At 44.9% G+C, this 18,311-nt stretch overlaps 2 protein-coding genes across 3 annotated transcripts in view; one reads left to right on the forward strand and one right to left on the reverse strand.

The window, feature by feature from the left end:
• Positions 1-1,756, forward strand: part of TCF7 (transcription factor 7) — a 70,527-nt gene extending 68,771 nt beyond the window's left edge. The window contains exon 11 of one of the 2 annotated variants that reach the window (XM_054516432.1): positions 344-1,756. In XM_054516432.1, the coding sequence (XP_054372407.1) occupies positions 344-635 (292 nt within the window). In that variant the 3' untranslated portion in view covers positions 636-1,756. The remainder of the gene's footprint in view (positions 1-343) is intronic. The other variant, XM_054516433.1, reaches the window with a different exon arrangement.
• A 4,135-nt stretch (positions 1,757-5,891) lies between these two features.
• On the reverse strand, positions 5,892-15,208 carry SKP1 (S-phase kinase associated protein 1). The gene is made up of 6 exons (XM_036391690.2): positions 15,120-15,208; positions 12,401-12,497; positions 10,027-10,100; positions 8,733-8,876; positions 7,923-8,063; positions 5,892-7,154 (listed from the first exon to the last, which is right to left on the reverse strand). The coding sequence occupies exons 2-6, from the start codon at positions 12,495-12,497 to the stop codon at positions 7,119-7,121; spliced, it is 492 nt and encodes a 163-aa protein (XP_036247583.1). The 5' UTR covers positions 15,120-15,208; the 3' UTR covers positions 5,892-7,118.
• Positions 15,209-18,311: the final 3,103 nt, after the last annotated feature.

Genomic DNA, 18,311 nt, shown 5'->3' on the forward strand with positions numbered 1-18,311 from the left:
ATTTTCCTTTCACGACTTTGATAATTATTAATTTGGGGGGAGCTTTTTTCTTTTTTTTTTTTCTTTTTTTTCTTTTCTTTTTTTTTTTTTTGTGTGTTTTTATTTTAATTTTAATCACAATATTTTGGTGTTTACTCCTGTTCCATGCCTTCCTCCTCCTCCTCCTCTCCCTTGGCGGCCGAGCCCCTTCCCGCGGGCCCCGCTCCCGGCCCGCTGGCGCCGCCTGGCGGTGTCCCCGCAGCGCTGCAGCGCCGTCCCGGCCCCGCGGGGATGGGGGACGGCGGCTCCGCGGGGCTGCCGGGACCCTCCCGTTACTCACACAGGCCCCTCTCTGCTGTTCCAGGAGGAAAAAGAAGTGCATTCGGTACCTACAAGGAGAAGGACGCTGTGCCAGCCCAGTTTCTTCCGATGGAAGTGCTATAGACTCCCCTCCATCCCCACCGGACGCACTCCGATGCATCCCCTCCGCCTTCCCGTCAGAGCAGCTCGCAGCCCCCGCCGACCCCGCGCACCGCGACCAGCCCGACCCCTGCCCCGTGTCCGCGCAGCTCCCGCCCGCCTCCGGCCCCTCCAGACCCGGCGCCCGGCGCTCCTCGGCGCCCCCCGCCTACAGCCGCGCCTCCTCGGGGACATAGTCCCTGCCAGCCGCTGGCCACGCCGGGCACTCCGCTCGCCCGCCTGGTTCCGCTGCCCCCGGACGAGGACCAGAGGCACAGCCAAATCCCCATCTCACTGTAAAACATGCAAAGTTTGGCGACAGGATGACTTAAGGATAATGGAAAACTCACTTGGTTGGGGTTTTTTTTTGGAGGGGGAGGGTGATAAAGATAGAAAAGCAATTTCAAAAAAAAAGGTAAAAAATAAGTACTTGCCAAAAGTTAAAGTGCTGATGAGTAAACAAGCCTTTTGTCCCTGCCCTGTGATGCTTTTTTTTTTGTTTGTTTGGGGTTTTGTTTTGGTTTCTTTTTTACTGCATTATCTCCAAGTGTGGCAGAGAGCAAAGCCACATCCCCAGCTTGCTGCTGTAGGTGGTAGGTGCTGTCAGTCTAACCCTGGCTTCCACTCCCTGCCCTCCGAGCTGCTTCAAAGTGTAGTCACTCACAGATGTCCCATAGCCCTTACACCAAGGAGCTGGAAAAGCTGGAATAGGAGAATTTTTTAAAAGCCCCTATGTCTGAAAAGGAAACAAACCAATACCAGCATTCTGATCTGACCAGGTAAAAGAGAAATTAAATACTTAAAGAGGTGAATTTTTTGAACTTCTTGTTCGAGAACAGGAAGATGTTGTTTGCAGGTAACAGGGATAAATGTCCCATTCCATGGTTGTACAGCAAGGCAGAGGAAAAGGGAGCACCAGCCAGGCACAGGAGCACAAGACCTGCTGCTGGAAAGGCTGACGGTCGCTCAGGGCATCGGGCAGGTGCAGGGTCTGCCCTGCTGTTAGGAATTGTCCTCTGCAGATGTGGACGGTCAGAAATCCCACCAGACAGACTGGCCAAAGCCTCAGAAATCAGTCTGTTGCTTTTGTAGGCTCTGATCGAGCTCTGCACCTCCACGGCAGTGAGCAGGGCAGGGCATGTGGGGAGCCAACAGCCCCGGCAGGCTGGCCAGTGGTACAGGATCACACTGGCCAGGGGTGCAGGATCTCACTGGCCCAGGGCACAGGATCACACTGGCCAGTGGTGCAGGATCTCAGTGGCCCAGGGCACAGGATCACACTGGCCAGTGGTGCAGGATTTCACTGGCCCAGGATCACACTGGCCAGTGGTGCAGGATTTCACTGGCCCAGGATCACACTGGCCAGTGGTGCAGGATTTCACTGGCCCAGGATCACACTGGCCAGTGGTGCAGGATCTCACTGGCCCAGGATCACACTGGCCAGTGGTGCAGCATCTCACTGGCCCAGGACCACATTGGCCCATCAGGTCCTTCAGAGGGAGGTGTGAGCTCTCCTGTGGCAGGGCAGTGTGGCAGCACAGCAGAACTCACTGCCCTGCTCTGTAGGCATCTGTCTGTACATACCCTTGGTGAGATAAGAACCCTCTTTGTCATGATTCAGTATAGAACTTTTTAAAAAAACCTTATTCTAGCTTTTTCTAAAAGATTCTCCCTCCACCCTGATGATGATGCCAAATGTTCATAAAGCTCTCCAGCTTTAAAGTGTTTACCAGTTTCTGGTATTGTATTTATCTTAGAATTTGATAAACAAAAAACACTGTGGATGGATTATGATCTCCATGAACTGATGTAAATCCCAAATAATTCCAAGTTCTGGATTTACTTCAGGTTTACAGTCTTCTCAGAGACCACAGTCTAGTCCAGTGCAGACTTTTTTTCCTGTTTGAAAGAAATCTATTCCAGACTGCTGAAGAGAAAAATTACACCACACAGAGGTAGAGGGGGCACTATTTTTTTCCTACTTGATAGATGGGTTTTGGAGTACTGAATACAAATTATGTAGTAATATTATTGTAGAACTGCAAGAAATTTAAGATGACCTTTATAATGTACAAACTATTTTTATATTTTTTTCTTAATGCAAAAAAACAAACCATAATTTTTTACATTGGATTAAATGTAACTTTTTAACCAAGTTTATGCCTCAAAGATTTAAAAATTTAAAAAAAAAATAGCCAAACCTAACTAGTCTGTAGAGTAGCTTTGGGTTTAGTCCCTTTATTTAGATAGTTTTGCTTCTAGTAGTGTACATTTTTTATTTCTGGTTTTAGTTTTGAAGATGTAAACCTATTTCTTTATTCCTCTCCTGTATAAATGTAACTTCAGAAGCACTGACAGAAAGCTATGTGCACAAGCCTGACAAGTTTGCAAAGAGTCGTTTTGAAGTTTGAATCATTTTAACCCTTGGAGAAGTAGCATGACCTGATCCAATGCCAACTGTACACTTTTGTACTGACTGCACTCAGAGGGTTAATTTCATAGCACTAGATCAATATGCAATCTGCTCATTTTAAATTATTTTAGCAAGCGTAGCCAACAGCATGTTCCGGTGCTGAACAGAGGAACTCAGTAGACTTGCCAGACCTGATATGGTCTTTTTAATCATATGATTTTCAAACAAAAAAAACAGCTTTAAAAATGGTTGTGTCTCAGCTCATCATTTGTCACTCTGAGACCCTCTGCTGTAAGGTGCTGTAAGTGTCACCTCCTGGAAACACCAGAGATGACAGACCAGCCACCACAGCCTGCTGTACCCCATCCTGGGTGCAAGGCTGGTGCAACTCAACACCCAACTGCTATTGCATGGTTGGATGACAGATGGAACTTAGCAGCAAAGCAAAGGCAGGTAGAAAAGAAAAAGCAGATGTATCTAAATAACACCAGAGGAAATTTCAGGGCAAGTCCTATCAGTATTAAACTGGCCGAGGCACCCAGAGCAGCCCTCATTCATTTCACCCCCTGGGACTTTCACCCACTTATTTCAAGCTCCTCTGGCCCCTCCATGGAGTCCCTGCCTGGACCAGCAAAAGGCTCATCTGCATTACAGCCTCCTCTCACCACTGTAATTCCACTGATTCCTGCCAAAGCTCCTTAGTGACACCAACATCCCCTCTCCAGGAGCCCTTGCCTGTGCCCTCGTGGCACAGCAGCATTGTCAGAGCCCCAGAGCTGGAGCAGTCACAGCCACAGCGTTGTGTGCTCTGCTCTATGCATACAGGCCAGACCTTACCCTGTGCTTCCAGCTGCTGCAGGATAAACTCAGAATACCCACTTGTGATATACTGCACCCAGTTTATACTGGGGAAACTGAGAAAATGTCATTATTTTTATTCCAAAACACAGAAAAGTTACTGTTTGGCCTTTCCAAGATAAAATAGCATGACTGACTTCTGTTCCATGGCCCCATGGCTGATAACCAATGCCAAAACAAAGTTATTAATACCAAAAAGAGTGTCTTTCAAACTGCCATATGAAGTGTTGCTATTTTGTGTTAATACTCTTTTTTAATAAAAGGAAGACTTTGCCCTGAAGTTTTTATCTCAACAAGAATTTTCTTTTAGTTATTTTACAGCAGTTATAACTCTTCCTGAAATACGTATTTGAATTCCTGGAATCAGTCTGAATGTAGAAGTCATGGAAGTACCACTTCATTAAATCAAGTAAAACCACTGTATGTATGTAGCAGGGATAAATGTTTTGCAGCTGTACCTTCATTTGTCCAATGACTATCCATCATTTGTTGTAATTTTTTTACTTCACTGAGTTTGTATTTTTTGGCTTTTATGTTCAAAGTATGTTTATAGCTTTATAAATAAAGTAATTGCCAGACTGGCTGTTCAAAAGAGGCCACTGGAAGTTATAATGCTATCAAACTCTCAAGTAACTATTTCTCAGCATTCAAGAGGATTCCTGCTTGCTTTTGTTTTTTCCCTTCAACATTTGTATGTTTGAACAGTTTTTAGAATAACTGCCAATAACCTTCAATGGGTAAGACTGAAATACTAAGCCAAGGGTACAAAGAAAATACTTTTTTCCTACAATTCCTACTGACACCCAGCCTTGCCTCTCCCTAGCCCCACACTCAATCCCTTTATCCAAGAAAAGCCTGATCCCAGATCATGCACTGACTTTAAAAAAAAAAGTTAGGGGAAAAAAAAAGGCAGCTTTAATACAAGTTAAACAGCAACAGAAAGTTTAACAGTGGGAAATCAGTCTCAGAGTACACAGCCAGGGCCTGATAGAGCAGCAAGGAGCAGGCTCAGCTGAAGCATGGAGCACAGGCAGCAGCAGCCACAGGACAGCCCAAACTCCCAGCACCTCCCCAGTGTCCTCCTCTACAGCTGAGCACTAGTATTACTGGAGTGGGTAAGACAACTGAGAGATTCAAAAAACCAGGCTTTTCCTGCTGACATCCCTGCCAGGCAGCTACAGAATTTGAATCTGGCTGAAGTCTGAGTCAGTACTGCAGGGGAATTTCAATTAGAGAATGTGAGTTTTATGCAATCCTAACTACCAAGACTAGTGAGAGTATTACAGATCTGACAGAGCCACACAATGCCTTGAGCACCCAGAGCAGCCCTCCCTACACCTCCACAGGTACCTCAGTGCCAACAGCCAAGTGTCACAACCTGGGGCTCCAGCACTGCACATCTGCCCAGCACAGCTCAGATTTGGGCCAGCTGCTCTCACAACTACCAAGTTTAATCCCAGGTGTGGTTATGCAGGCACAGCACAGCTGGAGCAGTGCAATGAGGAAGATAAACTGTGTCTTTGTCCCTCCCTCACCCTGAAGCAGCATGAGGCATCCTGCAAGGCTGACAAACATTGACACTGGGCTCGTGACAAGCACCCAAAGGAATTTACACAGGCTGCTGCCACCAAACACAATTACACCAGGCTTCTGAATGTTAACTACAAACATAGCCACAGAAAGCACATCACATTTTCCTCTAGTAGCACTTTTAAACTGAGGTGCATTGTTTGCAATACAGGCTGCTGGAAAGGCCTCAGCACGTCCAAGTGCAGCAGTGCAGTATTTTATGCCCACTAAGAATGTCTAATACACCCAATATAATGCACAGCAACACAAAAGCAGGCCCCAAAACCTCCTGAGTAACCAGAAGTGAGGAGCAGTTCTACCCAAAGCATGGGTCTGAATGCTGCTTTAGAGCAAATTCTGAATGCTTTCATAATGGTTACATCCAAAACGTAGGCAATCCTGGTAAGCCATCAAAAGTATTTCTCTGGATATTTAACCATCACCCAGCTTCATCTCAAAGCTGCCCACTGTGTCTGACCCTGCATTAATCCCTTAAAAACTTTACATCTGTTTTATTTCCATTAACCACTGCCTCAATGCTATTATTTCTACACTCAGTGATAAGTGACAGTAAAACTTTCTAGTTCCAAATAACTAGAACCATTTGCAAACAAAAGTTTAAAAGCCCTTTATTAATTCAGAAGTGAAACACCAATATTTCAAGTGAGATAAGTATGTTTATTAAGGTTCATTCTACTCTAAGGTTTATACAGAGAATGGAATGCAATACAAGCTAAGAGCACACCTCAAAGATCTACCACACAACCATCCCCTACTCCCTATAAGGGAACTGTAAAAAAAAAAAAAAAAAATCAGAAAACCAGTTACTGTTCAACTAGTTGCAAGTGGCTTTGTCCAAAGAAATTAAGCTTGATATTGCATTAGCTTTGTATGCAATAATTAAGTCTCTACAAGCTGAAGTATCACATACAGAGGCAAAAGATTTCCTGTGGACACATGAAACCATGTTTCCAAGAGCTACATCACAAGGGTCTTTAAAACTGCCTAAAAACCAGCCACTAACGGCATGCACAGGTCAATAATATTAACTTTGGTAATGTCAGTCATTTTTGGTCAAATCTGGATTCCACTTTAAACAGTAATATGTATAAAAACACACCCATCCTGTGCATAAAGCAACACACTTTATTTGCTATCACCTAGAGGCAGGTCTTCAAGACATGGCTGAAGTACTCAAATTTATCTGTCAGGAGCTTGTTTAGTTCTAAACCACATTTTCACTAGTCTATAAGGCAAGACTAAAAGGACAAGAAAGTGGTCAAATATTTAATTTTTTTTAAATGCAGGACAAGAACCATCTTGAAAATTATATAGCTTTAAGTAACACTTAACTTTTTCCACAATGCTTTTGTAAGAAATCCAGTAACTTTTTTATATTATCTAGTTCCCCAAGACACATTCTAGTTTGTTTTTCTTTCTGAAGTTATCAATACCCTGTAAATACATGTGTTCTGCTCTTCTTGAGGAAGAAGTTATAGATGGTTTTATTTACAACAGAGTCAATCCTTAGCACTATATCTGGACTTCAACAGTTTAAAAGTGTAATGAAAATGACAACCTTAAGTGCTACTTCCCATACAGAATCCACACTTAGTTCAGTTTTATTCATTGCAAAGTAAAAAGACATCCAATTACACTAGTAAAAACTCAGAGATCTAGATCTGTACTCAAAAAAACACTACACATGCAAAGGGAACAACATCCTGCTAACACAACTTCATTTGCTGCTGCATTTGTCTAATATTAACAATTATGAACAGGGCAGTGCAACTAGTATTTGGAACAATCCTTACAGTGTTCGAGTGTCAGGCACAAAACTTCATTTCTCTTCACACCACTGGTTCTCTTTACGTACCTGCAAGAGCAGTTTAACTGTCAGTATGTGGCAGTGAAATTCTAAGCCTTTGGCTGTAAATACACACAAGCTTTCAGGATTGTTTACTGCACAGAGACAAACTTGGAGCAGCTTTATGCTTTTCACACAGATTTTGCAATTATAAAATCTGTCTTCCAAGCTGGCCTGTTTATCAGTGTAAGCCAGGTTTTTCATGCCTAGGTTTGATCAAATCTGAAATTTTCTGACCAAACAAAGCAAATGGAATATCTGAAGTCTAAGCTGTTTATGACACAGCATTGAAAAATACCCTCAAAAACCTACAACTCATTGTCCCACATTGAAACCAGGCATCATGTTCTGCTTTCTCCCCAACTCTGCCATTTTGCAGTTGGTTTGTTGGTCAAGTTTAAAGACCAATGAGTTTGTTACTTAGAGAACCCAAACTTACCTCTCCAGCCACATGCAGCAATACATCTTCAGCATTCCCATGACTGTCCCAAACCAATGAACTAAGACTGCCACAAACAATCCTACCTGCTTTCTTATTAAACATGCTGGAGTTAGAAAAATCAATACATTTTGTTTTGACCTTTTCAGGTAATGGGCTGCAAGCATGGTAGACAGCAAAAAGTCTCCTGCTAGTAGCTCCCCAATTATGAGGAGCTGATGCATTAGCTTACATTGATTGGTAACAAGTCTGCTGCATCACAAATTGAGTTATGAAGCATCACACAGTAATTAAGCACAAACAGCCATCTAAATTGTAATTAAACCCAGACCAAGTACCTGTGCTTCTTCCTCTTCAGTGAAGTCATTCTTAATATTGAATGTCTTGCGAATTTCTTCTGGAGTTTTACCCTTGATCATGTTTGCCACTGTCTTGCATGTGACATCCAGCAAACCTTTGATGTCCAAATAATTTGCAGCCTGTGAAAGAGTTTTCAGATTTAAAGCCTACGTATCAAAATTCTGTGTCTGTAGATGCACTACAGAAGTTAAGTTTACACTGAAATTTTAGAATACTGTATGCAAACAGATCATCCCCACTTTGAGAAGCTTCTAGCTAAAACCTTCAGGACAGTACCTAAAACTTGCTTGCCAAATAGAAGGTAGTCATTTGTACCAGGAAAACACTCCTCCTGCTCCACCCTTTACAAATAGCTTTCAGAAGTCTGCAAACATCCAAGATCTTCAGTGTTGCAGTACTGCTAACTAGCCAAGGCAGGTAATGCTGGCTCACAGTCCATACACAGTACAAATTTAACAGTCAAAGTCAGATTTTCATTTTTATGCAGATCTCCAGAACTCTGTAACTAGCAATAGGCCCTCAACTTGGACTTGAGAGCAACAAGAATAAAAGACAGTGCTATTTAGTAAAGTATTTTGACTGATGAGCAAGTATAGTATATGAACGTTAGGCTAACAAGCATTCCAACATCCTCACCGATTTCAGCCAATACTCACCAGAGCCACCTGCCCTCCCCACATCCCCCCTTTTCCAATGAAGCAGCAACTCAAGAAGCATAAAGGCTTTATTTCTCAGGTGCATAGCATAGCTTCACAGGCACAGGCTTTGCCCTTCTTGAGGACACTCACCAGGATAAGTTCAAAAAGTGTTCCTTGGTCTACTTTCAGAAACTCTTGATCCCACACAGGGATGTCATCTGTTCTCTTTTCTTTGTTCTCGTCATCCTCAGGAGGAGGTGGATCATCCTTGTGATGGGTGCACCACTGAATCACCTAATTATGGTTTTGATATTAAAGTTTTATCCAAGTGATTCTTCCATGAAACCCCAACTATAACTTAACTTCATTTTGGAATAAATTAGAACAATAGATCCCCAATCCCAGAATACAACAGCTTTCAGAAATCCCAACTGATTTAGTAGCATGTTAATTACTTAATCTTAAAAGCCAGCAGCTGGTGCTATGAAGTTATTAGTCCCTGGGCTAACATACATGGGCTGTACAAAGAAAACCTAAACCTCATTTTGCTGCATTTAATCTGTTTGCAGAAACATACTTTGTATTAAGCAGACACTGCACAGGGGAAGAGAGCAGAGTGGTAACAGCTTCCAGCAGGTCACACTCACCCCAGTACAAAGTTCAGACAGCAAGTTTGCCATTAGTGTTGGTTTGGGGTTTGTTTTGTTGTTTTTTTTTTTAGTTTGGGAACATGCAATCTCATGACCTAGACATATAAAAGAAGCAGGGATCTACTGCAAGCAAAATCCTGTTCCATTTCACCAACCCAAGAGACTCCACAAATTTAAGTTATTTATGTGTCTGTTCACTGGGAAACAATTCCTAACCCTATGTTTACCCCAAAATGGGCACAGTAGTTTGGTGCTTACTTTGGCACTACTCTTTCTATCTGAAAGCATAAAGAATCTTGGACACCACACAACTACACTTTTCTCCCTTAACCCAATGACCATGGTCTGTAATGAATTTAATACCACCAAGGGCACACAGTGTCTCTTAAGCACTGTCACTGCCACCCAGAGACAGTGACTGCCACTCTCACCACTGCCTGTCCATTAATCCAGTCTCCAAACATTTGCATCTCATGAACAGCCACCTCAGTTCACAGAATCCAATTAAAAGCAGTGCTTTAACACCATGAAATGCCAGTGTGCAGCGATGCCCAGCACCACTTCCTTAGGAAGCCTGTCTGGCTTACAGCTGCTGTTCCAGGTCACCCCTGTACACACTCTGCCATCACCCACCTGCCAGCCTCAGCCCACACACCCATGCTCATGCACCTTGATTTGGTTAAGCTTGTAGCACATGAAAAATATTTTCTAACCAGTAGTTCATAATACCCAACTCCAAGATGAATTTTACATTTCTTTACTGCCATGGAGCACAACAGCTTTCATCATCTTACCTTTTTTAAGATGGCTGCATTAACATTTGGAAGAGGGACTGGGTCATCATCACCTTCATCATCCATTCCCAAATCTAAAAATGGAAAGATGACTGAGCAATTGGCAGACAACACCATTTACTGAACTGGGATGCTTCATCAGTTCTTCACTATTTTGACAACACTGAGGCTGAAGATTGGTAACAAAGGACCTCTAAAGGACTGCGAGGTAAGGAGCTTTTGGAAGGCTGTGTGGAGCTATGGCTGCATTATACATCCTAGGTTGTACCAAGCTGAGGTTAAGTGGTTGATAAGGCTGCCTCATCAAATGACACTATCTACAAACCATCAGCTAAGCTGTCACTTGCTAACTCAGTGTTCTGAATATGAACTCAGATGCTGAACAACCTGACAAACATTTGTGAATTTTTACCACTTACATAGTTTCAACCCACAAGTTCTAACTGAGGGCTCCCATTCCATTAATGATTAAATAAGAATTCAAATCTACTGTGGTTAAATAGACACAGCATCTTGTCCTCTGCAGGAGCAGGAAATACTGTAGCCACAGAAGTGCTGCTCTCAGGCTCTGAATCACTCATATTGATCCTGTACCAGCTGAAGAAGTTCACATGGTATGACAGCAGCACAAATCCTTCCATCAAAAACAGCATTTATAAAGCATGTTTCCAACACTCCTTGTTTTAAAAGCTTGTCAGCACACTCCAGAGAGATTTGGATTTATCTCCTTGATATGATCAAGGAATCAATGTGAAAATAAGGAGAAAAAGATAATTAAAGTTTCAACTTGATATATAGAACAAATACCACCAACCAACAAATACCACCAACCAACAAATACCACCATAGAACAAAAGCCATATTTGATTAAAGAATGTGCTTTTTTTATTACCCAAATGCTAACAGTTGGATGACACCCTAGCTGTCAAAGACATCTTGGAATTAGTTATGTAATTGACTAACAATGCAGACCTTCACTCATTACATGCACAGATGAGCCAATTCCACATCACCAAGGAACCTAATTTTCAAGAACATATGACCATCATCACGCCTCAAATTTGTACGTGATAAAAATCATGCACTTCTGTATTTAGACAAGTCTGCTACTGTTGTTATCAGTGGGATGCTAATTAACATTGCTTTTTTGTTTGAAATGACTCCACAGATTCAGAACTGAAACACTGCCATTAAAAGATACTGAAATAATTCAAGCAATATCTGAACTAGAGTCAACTCTGGTTGACTTGTCACCATCACCTCTTAACCAGCAATTTTATCTGTTAGCAGAAAATTGATATTTCAATGGTGGTCCCATGGTGCTCAGTACAACCCAAACTTTCAGCTCCTCCTCTCTCAGCTGCAGCACCCAACACACAAAACATCACCTGATGCTCAGCCACCTGCATTGAAAATGCATTTCACCTGTGCTAGCAGACTGGTTCTCTCCCAGGTTAGAAAGAGGCAAGTTTATGGTGCCCAGCTTACACACTTCCCGTGAATAACTTCCCTCTATCTACAGCTGAGGGTCACTAAACACCAACACTGGCACAACTTCTGCAGGAGAAAACTGAGAATTGTGCACCCTAATGCATTCCATTTCCTGTTTGTGTTGCCAGCCTTGTTCAACAGCATCTTATTAAGAGAATAGAAGCATTCAACACCTGACATTCAACCTTATTTTTACTGCTCTCGTAAGGTGCCACAACCAAACATTTACATGCAAGAGCATAATACTAACTATATGTACAGAAATAATTGTTCCTAAGCTAATTCATGAATACATCCAAAAACTAGAAAAAACCACCAGTAAACAATGAGGATTTGCACGGGAGGGATTAGACAGTTCGCTCTGTATCCCAGCCATCTGGCAGATTTCCCCTCCCCCGCCACGAGTTCTTTTGTTTCAAATTTATGGCAGCAGGAGATCAGCCCTAAGTACTTATCCCAAATAATTTAACAGCATTCACAAGCTCACAATACAGGTTTAACTTCAGCTCTTTATTGCATTGATTTATTATCTCCCACTCCATACAAGTGATATTTACGTTCTAAGACTGGTTTGTGTGATTAAATAAACTGAATTTTTAAATATTATTAATGTTCTGTTTGCTTAACTCTCACAAAACTGAAGTAGACTGTAGGCAAAGCAGTGGGCTGCTTGTATTTTACTGATCTCTCTGCAAGTGCTCTTAACCAGGGCTTTTTACAAGAGCACATCCACCCTGAACAGTTTCAGCTACAACAGCAGGAGTTACAGCTGTTCAGGCAGGAGACAGAAGCTGCTCCATAGACCTGGGAATCCTTTTTCAGCACAGCACCAGCTTGTCCCAATTCCTGTCCAAGAGGCTTCCTCAGGGTCTCACACTCTTACCTTCCAGCATGGTCTTTATAGTCACAGACTGTTTGGCAATTTCCACATCAACTTCAAAGATTTCTCCATCTGAGCTCTGCAGTTTAATTGAAGGCATCTACAAGAGAAGGACAGTTATTTCCACACAATATTCAGATGTTACATGTTCAGCTGACTCAAAGATGTGCATCTTTACTGAAATTGTTTCCTCCCAACAGCAGATAGCCTAATGCCACTTAAGGTGCACTCAGATTATTCACTCCTTGAATCAACAGCCCTAAATTCATTAATCCTCATGTTGAAGAAACAAGGATTGACTGAAGTCTAACACAAACTCATGAGCTTTCTTTTTTTAACTTGAAAGCATAAAATACACAGATTAGTCAATAGTGCTTTTTTTTCCCAGTATAACACTACAGCTATCTTTCTCTTGAAAAAAACTTCAACACTTCCAAAACACCACTTGCCTCCAAATGCAAACAACTGCTACTCACTTCAACTGCTCAAACAATGTCAGATCTCAAAAGCAGTTTTCAAATGATAGCCCCTGGAACAGAATCATAACATTGAGGTTGGAAGGAATTCCTCTAGAGGGTCTAGTCCAGCCTCCCTTGCTCCAAACACAGTTAAACAGACCAGGTTACTCAAGATCAAAGGCTTTCCTCCAGAAAAGTGTTTGGTTTTCTGAAGAGATTAAAAAGCAATAAACTCCTACAAGGAAGGCCTTCAGCACTCACTACTGCCCTTGCAAAGCAGGAAGCAAGATCAGTACTTTGTTAGCATCTGAGACAACCATGCATTTTAACAAAGTTCCTGAAACAAACTGTAGTAAGATCTACAATAAAGAGGCAGCAGGCTTGAAAGATGCCATTAGCAAAAAAACAATCAAATTCTACAAAAAAGCACCATTCCAGATATGTAACAACTGAAACCCAGAAGTGAAGCACATGACACAGCAGCCAGGAGATTACAACTTCTGGCTGAAGCTACACATGCAGACTGTGGGTATCAGTGCACTTGAGCCAACCAAAGAACACTATAAACACAACTGTCCGGCCACAGAAAATTTATAAATTTGTTCTCAACCAGCTAGTAGGATGTGTTGTAAGTTCCTTTACCACACAAAATATTTGTTAGCAGCAAACCATTGCAACAGTTTCCTTTCTTTTTTGGTCCTCGAGTTACCTGCTTCAAGATCACTGAAGCATGTATTTGCACAGCCTGCAACTATGTGAACAGCTCTGGGAACAAAGAATTTCAACTGCAATTAAACTGCCTACCTTCTTCCCCCACCAAACTTACCAGCTTCACACACTAGCTCCTCACAGTAGTACCTGAGCTAGCAACAGTTAATTAACTGGAGCACTTGAAGCAAACTTGCATTACCTCTTTCTGAAAGCTCATCGGTGGAGTGTGGCTGAGCCTGACAGCCCCGTGCAAACCCAGGCCACGGCAGGCTCGGCCAACACGCGTTATTAAGCAGCTCACACCAGCCCCGAGTCCTCATTGCTTTAATTTCCATTTGGCAGTGAGCAGCCAGTTAATGTTTACACAGCAGTGTAACCCTATATGACAGTGCTACTTCTAATTAAGATGGGTGCTCTGGAGGAACACAGTCATGACTATTCCAAAGGTACAAGTGTGTGCATATATATAAATATACATATGTATACACACACACACACAGAATCTGGGCTACAGCACAGCTCTGTGTTAGCAGTTTGAATGATGTTTGGGAAAAGTGCTGTAGGCACACATTTTAAATTTAATGCATCTGTTCTTGCAGTGACTGCCTGGGAGCACTCCAGAACAAACCCAGCTCCATCGCCAGCCTCCCCGAGCCTGAGCTTACATAATGCTGCACAGCAGAGCCAGGCCGGGATGCTGACTTAGCCAGGGGAGCCCCAGCAAGGATATTCCCCTCCAATCACCCAAACCTGCTTATAACAACAACTTCAGTTATTGCTGAGGGTCTGAAACAAGCAGAATGAAGTTGAACTACTGCCTTATCATTGGCAACACATCAGAATTTCATCGAAAAAAAATTTTTTTTTACCATCACTGAACTCGATTTCCTAGAGAACAAGAAAAAAACAGAACTAATTTTTAACAAGCTGCAGTACGGCTCCGGCAGGTGACAGTCCCTGGGCAGCAGCACCACTGGGTGACTAAGCAAACCAGTCCTAAAAGCTTTATTTGACAACAGCACAACAGGCTGGGAGCCGAGCTCAGGCCATACCTGAATTACAGCAGTAATTTACTTGTCTAAGCCTGAAACGCCGAGCTCAGCCACCTACAGCTGCGCCTCCCAGCGCCATTCCGGATGGATGCCCGCTGCTCCCCCCTCGCTCCCGCGTCAGCGCCGGTAACCAGGAGCCAGGTAACGAACTCACACCTGAGGCGCGGCCGCTGCGGTCACGGGGGGGCAGGGGGAGCGGGGAGGGGGAGGCCCGGGAGCCGCGGGGGGAGGCTCGGTCTGCTCGGAGGCTTCGCTCACCACCCCCGCGGGCAGCGCTGCCCACGCCGCCCCCGCGGGAGCTCCATTCCCGCACGGCCCGGGGCCAGCGAACCCCGGGCGCTCCATTCCTACGCGGCCCAGGAGCGCTCATCTTTCCGCCCGCCCCGGCCCCCGCCATCACCCCACGGCCTGCCGACCCTCCGTCCGCAGCAGGCCGGGCCCGCCGCGCCCACACAGCTCCTACCGCTGCCCCCGCGCCCCCCCGGCCCGCTCGGGCCTCACCGTGAGGCGGCGGCGGCTCCGCTGACGGACCGTGAGGAGGCGGCGGCGGCGCTCGGGCCCGACTGCGGCGGCGCTCTTATACCGAGCGGGGGAGGGGGAAGGACCCGCCTCCCGCCGCCTCGCAACGCCCGGGCTGCCCGCCGAGAACGCCTGAGCAAAACACCGCACCGCGGCTCCCAAACGGCGAAATCCGGTACTCGCGCCGCCTTCCGCCAGGTGCGGAGCGGGGAGCGGAGCCGAAACGAGTCGGAGGGGAAGGAGCAGCCGGTGGAGCGTTTTTCAGGCAGCGACGGAGCCGCGCCAGGAGCCGCACAATAGAGGGAGGCCAAGGCCCCTCGCCGCGGGCTGAGGGGAGCGGGCCCGGCGGGGCTCCCGCCACAGCGGAGAGTACCGGGGCCGGCTCGGTGCCCTCCAGCGGCCCGGCTGGCCGGTCGTGTGGGGAAATCGATCATTCAGAGTAACCCGGGCTCGCCCCAGAACGCCCACGGTGCTGGTTTTCCTTCACGGGGAGAAAGGCGGGGTGATGCTGCCAATATCTGTGGAAGCTTCCCGCCGGTAAACACGGTGAAATCCCATCGCCAGGTGTTGCTCCAGAGGCGGAAGACATTTTAGCCGAAAAACAACGTTGAAGAACTGGCTAGTTTAAAATTGTTCCAACATCACACAGCCTTCCTCCAGTGGAAATAGGTGTGGGAATTTTCATGGAGCCGGGAATGGATTTAGCTCTGAGTGGTGCTCACAGAACACCTGCCCTAGGTGCCGCCAGGAATTTCAGAGAGCTCTAGCTCAGCCCTTTAAAGCATCTCTGGACACCAGCTCTGCAAGGAGCCCCCGGGCCGAGGAGCAGAGCGGAACTGGGCACCCAACCACAGCCAAAGCCTTTGTGTTAGCACAGCCCCACCTGAGCACTGCCCCCAGCACAGGTGACAGCTGACAGGTCACCAGTGTGTGCTAGAAAGCGACAGGTACTGGGTTTTCAGGGGAATAAAAACGGTATGTGAAGGGGTTTGCGTTGTGAGGAAGGGCAGGGTATGAGCTGTCACAGCACACGCTCCATGCTGAGCCCTGCTTTGTGTCAGCTCTCCATGGCAAAATGGCTTTGAAATAGGCAAGGTATTTACACAGTGACAACGCAGGATTCTGACAATTTTCTTCACTTCCAATCCTAAACAAAAATGTTTTAGGAACCAAAAAGCATGTTTTCACATCACTCCAATGCAGACACAGCCAGGGTGTCTGTAAGCACACTGATACCTGCAACAGCACCACACTGCAGAGGACAGCATCATTTACAGCCTCAGGCAGAACCCGGGGAGGTTCAGGTTGGACATCAGCAAGGATTTCTTCCCTGAAAGGGTTGTCAAGCACTGGCATGGTGGAGTCACCATCCATGGAGGTGTGCAAGAAACAGCTGAACATAGCACTGAGTGCTCTGCTCTGGTTCACAAGGTGCTGATCAATCAGGGGTTGGACTTGGTAATCTTGGAGATGTTTTCCAACCTTAATATTTCTGTGCTAAGTCAGAGGTTTCCCATCTCTTGGGGTTCCAGAGAGTCCCAGGCTGTGCACCCCACACATTAGGGAACAAAGCCAGTGGGTCTGGAAAATATCTTCTAACATGAAGAATTTTCGCAGGACTCAGAATTTCTTAGTTGAGAATCTTTTTTTGCTCAGTTCAGTAGCCAAGCCAATGAAGTGTCAAGTATTCCTTACTCCCTTCCCTCCTTTGCTCCCTTCCCTTCCATCTGAGAGTAGACACAGCATCATAGAATGTTAAGGGTTGGAAGAGACCTTAAAGCTCATCTGGTCCCACCTACCCTGCCATGGGCAGGGACACCTTCCACTGTCCCAGATTGCTCAGGGCCTCATCCAACCTGGCCTTGGACACTTCAGGGGTGGGGCTGCCACAGCTTCTCTGGGCAACCTGTGCCAATGTCTATCTCACATAACAAGTGAGACTACAATTAGAAAATATTCAATATGAAATACCTTGTTCTTTGAGGCTGTTTATCTGGAGAGATGGAGGACTCAAATAGATTCTCAGCCAGAAAGGACCTCCTAGAGCTCAGCTGGTAGCCTGGGAGTTCTACAGAGCATATCACTTAGAACAGGCCTCTCTATAAATTCCAAAGAACTGTTGAGGTGACTGCCTGACTTGGGAAGTTTATTCCAGGGGCTTTAGGATGCTGAGTAGCTTGTTAGAGCAGACTTGAATACAACTCTGAGCAACCTGATCTGACTTTGCAGGTGCATCCAGGTCACCTCTGTGGTTCCTTCCAGCCTGGATTACCGTGTGCCCCCCTGGAACCCATCCTAAGAGCTGAGGGAGCACCCAGGTGATGCTTGGCAGCAGCCTTGGACACTAACAGAAGTTCCTCAGAGATCCTGGTATTGATAACCACATAAGCTCTTTGCTCACCATTGAATGGGACGTAATTTTCATTTTTAATTTATATGATCTCATGTGTAGAGTGTGAAACCTCCAGACTACATCTAACATGACTTTTTGATTGTACCAGCATCACATTTACCTCTTTCTTCCTCAATCACACCATCTCATACTCTAGTGCTGAGAACCACATTCAGTGCACTAAAAACCACTGCCTTTATTTTCCTAAATTTCCTTAAAATTATTTTTTATTTATATTAAAATTTCTTGGTTTAGAGAATCAGACAATAAGAGAAGGTGGCCAGTGGAAAACCTGTCTACAAATTCTAAATCCCCTTTCCCAGTGTTGCCAAAGACCAAGGTTTCTGATTTGGCTCGTGACCAGCAAGCACAAGCTCACAGACTGCAAATCAGGCTCAGCAAAGGGGGGATGGGGTTTGCTCTCAACACAAGACAAATCTAATGGAATCTAGGAAGAGGCAGAAAGCTAAATTCTATGCTTAATTATAGTTGTGGATAAATTTAATTTAAAATTATGCTGCTGATTATACTTGGTACATCTCCCCACAGCTTTCCAAAGGAGGAACTTCCATCTTCAGTGAACTTTGAAATCTACTGTTGAATTAGAAGTTTGGGAAAGTTAAAACAGCAAAAACACCCCACACCCCAAAAAGAGACAGATGGCAGTGACAGATATGCAATAATCACACCCAGCACCTCCCACTGTGCCCTACATATCATACAACCAACCTGCCCAGCCACTCCAGCTGCTTCCCGTTATCTGCTGGGGAAAGCAGCTGCTG

This window comes from Molothrus ater, chromosome 15, assembly GCF_012460135.2.
Source record: "Molothrus ater isolate BHLD 08-10-18 breed brown headed cowbird chromosome 15, BPBGC_Mater_1.1, whole genome shotgun sequence".
NCBI lineage: Eukaryota > Metazoa > Chordata > Aves > Passeriformes > Icteridae > Molothrus > Molothrus ater.

Excerpts from the sequence above, each read along its gene's own strand:
- SKP1 (XM_036391690.2), bottom strand. The coding sequence starts at position 12,497 with ATGCCTTCAATTAAACTGCAGAGCTCAGATGGAGAAATCTTTGAAGTT. Across the intron at positions 10,101-12,400 it reads TATAAAGACCATGCTGGAAG|ATTTGGGAATGGATGATGAA; the intron begins GTAAGAGTGTGA and ends TTCCATTTTTAG. Across the intron at positions 8,877-10,026 it reads ATGCAGCCATCTTAAAAAAG|GTGATTCAGTGGTGCACCCA; the intron begins GTAAGATGATGA and ends AACCATAATTAG.